At 37.0% G+C, this 3,418-nt stretch overlaps 1 protein-coding gene across 3 annotated transcripts; it reads left to right on the top strand.

The window, feature by feature from the left end:
* The first annotated feature begins 322 nt into the window (after positions 1-322).
* On the top strand, positions 323-2,534 carry LOC107784078 (uncharacterized). 3 transcript variants are annotated; one of them, XM_016605147.2, is made up of 3 exons: positions 323-984; positions 1,402-1,563; positions 1,958-2,534. In XM_016605147.2, the coding sequence occupies exons 1-3, from the start codon at positions 433-435 to the stop codon at positions 2,024-2,026; spliced, it is 783 nt and encodes a 260-aa protein (XP_016460633.1). In that variant the 5' UTR covers positions 323-432; the 3' UTR covers positions 2,027-2,534. The 3 variants fall into 3 exon arrangements, with proteins under 3 accessions (XP_016460633.1, XP_016460641.1, XP_016460647.1); XM_016605155.2 differs by having other exon boundaries at positions 1,760-2,534; XM_016605161.2 differs by having other exon boundaries at positions 324-984; positions 2,001-2,534.
* Positions 2,535-3,418: the final 884 nt, after the last annotated feature.

Genomic DNA, 3,418 nt, shown 5'->3' with positions numbered 1-3,418 from the left:
TGTTGTTGTTGGTGGTGGTGGTGGTGGTACAATACCAGCTTACACAATAGCTTGTAGTAGCAGCTTGCAATAGCATCTTATACAATGCTTACACAACAATTTCCTTTCTTCTATAAATAGAGGAGATTTCAGTTCTTTATATACATCAGTTTGAAATTGAATAATATATCAGTTTCTCTCTATACTTGTCTTTACTTTACGGTCTTTATTTTATAACAAATATATGAATATTAATAAATAATTTATTTTTTTGGACAATAATCAATTTTATCTTACTCTTTTACTTCATTTTACAATAAAAATTTGTCTCTCACATAAACCCCCACCCCGCCACCTTCCTATGCAAACAAAATTCAGGATTCAAAAGAGAACAGAATAAGGGCCGTCACTCTATAGTGGAAATTTTCAAAGCCTTTTTTTGCTCTTGAAATCATGGCGTCACTCCATCTCAGCAAAAATGGAGATTTTACCAGTAATTTGAGAGATTTAATGTGGCAGAAACAAGAGAATAGAGTCACTGGAGTTGAAGAAACCCTAGATCGTATCAATCAGTTGCCTGACGCACTCCTCGTACAAATTCTCTCTCCTTTACCGACGAGAGATGCCGTCGCATCATCTGTTCTCTCTAGAAGGTGGCGTTATCTCTGGAATTCAATTGATAATTTCCATTTCGTTGTTAGAAATGACGACAAAGCTGAAAACTTCATATCCTTTGAGGACCACGTTTTAGCTCATTGCACTTGTCCCAAAATCAGAAAATTCAAACTCGATTTAAATGACATGTGTAGGCTAGTAAATGTCTCCTCTTTGGTTACTGCCAGCCTAACTTTTGACATTTGCTGTATTGCTGATGACTCTGAAGAAGACGATATTGAGGAAGAAAGTTGTCGTGATTATCATCAAGTTTTCAGAAACCTTGTTCTGGACTATCTTCAAAAGTTGAGTTATGCGATTGAGCTAACAATTGGAAGTTGGTTAGCAGAGGTTCGTTTTTGTGTCAAAAAACCATGTTCTCTAGTTCACTTTTTAGCAAAGAATTGCAGGATGTAAACCTGAGAAAGAGAAGAACCTTCAGAATCTCATACAATTATGAACTCTTTTGTACATGAGAATTTCGGTGAAAAAAGATTTTTTGGTTGAATAATTGAAAGGAAAAGTTTTTAATATACAAAATGACTGTCTTCACCTTTTGTGATCTTCCTATCTACTTTCTGAAATTGGATACTTTTTCTTTACTGGCAATAGGTTGCTTTGGAAACTAGCCTCTGTACATTGTTGTTCCTTAAAGTAGTTATATGGTTGGATTTGTCATAGCACTATCTTTTTGTTGTGGATTACTTTTCCTTTGCGGTTTGCTTCTTTCTCTATCCTTCACTAATTTCATTAGGATTGTTTCTCCAGGTTGTGTTCATGTTGCAACTCGAAGGAGTGGCGCTTCCAGAATTGAGATGCAAGTGTCTAACGCTAAAATTGCAGGTATCAAAGCATACTTTGTATGGAATAACTAGCCTTTTGGAAGCCTCGCCTCTTTTGGAGACACTCAACATTCACATGGAATATGAGGTCGTGCTTTCTCTCAGTTTATGCTCTTCTTTTGACATCCATTTTTTGAATTTCACACTCCCCCCCCCCCCCCCCCTCAAAGACTGAGTTTCTTAAGGAGAATGCTAATATAACATTAATTATCTTTAAGAATTTTTTGCCACCATAAAGCTATAAGTTAAATGATCAGAATAGTTGCTTTCTATCTGGTAAACAGGCTCAAGAAAGGAAAAGGATTGTTGACCAACTGAACCTCTTTTTGCTTTTATCTACTGCTTGAGTATTTCGGATAGGTCTCAACTATTGTAATCAGTTGCTGAGCACTGTTCAAGATTCGTGGGTTTTTAAAATTGCTCTATATCATACACTACTGTGAAATCATTTCATTTTGTCTTCTGTGGAATAATCCCACTAGGCCGTAGACCAGCATTGGATCCTGATTCTATTCTCTGTTCCAGTTTGTTTAAGAGCACTGCCAACTTGAGCTAAGCTATTTGGCCGAGGGAGATAATACCAATTTGCTGTGTTGGATTCCAAACATTGTGTTTTCCAGTCTCAAGAATATTAAGATTGTCGACTGCATACGGAGATGTGAGTGGGCCAAATGTTCGAAGGAGTGGTCTGAAGGGGGCTTTGATAAGCTTATTGAACTTTCAAAGTTTCTATTAAAGAATGCAGTGGTTTTAAAGACGTTTGTTATAGTAGCAAAGAGAAGAAAATGTCGAAAATGTTCAGAGAGCTGTGCCTCCCAATTTTTAACACGATTGGCTAAGAAATTGTTAGACAGCCCAAGATCATCTAAGAATTTTGTGATTACTTACCAAGAGTATGCTGTGGATGACTAGACTGCAAGCGGTTTTATTTCAGCATACTAAAAATGTCACCTTATATTGTAGCTTTGGATTTACTGCAGATGTAATTTTGAACTTGTGGCATACCAATTACCAAATATGAGGGATGCTTGGTTTCTCATGAAGCCTTGGTTTGTTTCACTCTAGACATTGCATATGTGCTTGGAATCTTCTTGCAACTTTTGTTTCACTTTAAGCTTCAAGATCAGCAAACCTACAAACCACATGTTTTCTGATAATTCGACTCATGATAAAAGCTGTATTTTGCTTCCTTTATCAATAGCACGAAGATTCTATAACAAGGGGGAAGGTACTCTTTTTTCCTTTTTTTAGTTGGAAATAAGAGGTCCCGAGTCAACTATCTCTTAAGCTTTCTGTTAGTTTCTTTGTTGTAGTTTTTTATGGATACTGGTGCCCGGAGTCAACAATCTCTGAAGCTTGTTAAAATTTCAGTTTTTTTGAAGGATGTTTCACCACGATAGCATATAGAAGAGTTATAATACATCGCTTAGTAAGTCTCCGAGTTTTTATAGTAGATATGACCCGAGGCTAAGAAACCAAAGGTGGTGAACATCAGCACAACTGATTAAACTTGCTTGCTATCATACCAGTACTGGAAAATTCTCCACACACACATTTCATGTCTTGAATTATTTGATATGGACATTTTTTGACGGAGAAATGCTCTAGGGCTAAGAGAAGCTTTCCTGTCGAGCCTTCGATTCGACTTTTGGCAATGCCATTTCGAAAGAAAGGGAACCTGTTCGGATTGGGAGAACCAATATATATCGATTTAGAAAAAGCTGATGCATAGGTGCAGCCCTTCTTTGTATCATGCGTGAATAAGGGATGCTTTGTGCACTGAGCTGCCCTTTTATTTTTTATGTAATCAGTCAGTTCTCAGACTCACTTCTCATTCAATTCTCTCTTTTGCCAACAAAGGATACCATCAGAACATGTATTCGTAAGAAGGTGACAATAAATATCTATGGACTTCAGTTGCAAGCTGCTGCTGCTTTTTCAGT

Source organism: Nicotiana tabacum, chromosome 17, assembly GCF_000715075.1.
Source record: "Nicotiana tabacum cultivar K326 chromosome 17, ASM71507v2, whole genome shotgun sequence".
Lineage (NCBI taxonomy): Eukaryota > Viridiplantae > Streptophyta > Magnoliopsida > Solanales > Solanaceae > Nicotiana > Nicotiana tabacum.
This window is presented reverse-complemented; position numbering and strand designations above follow the sequence as displayed.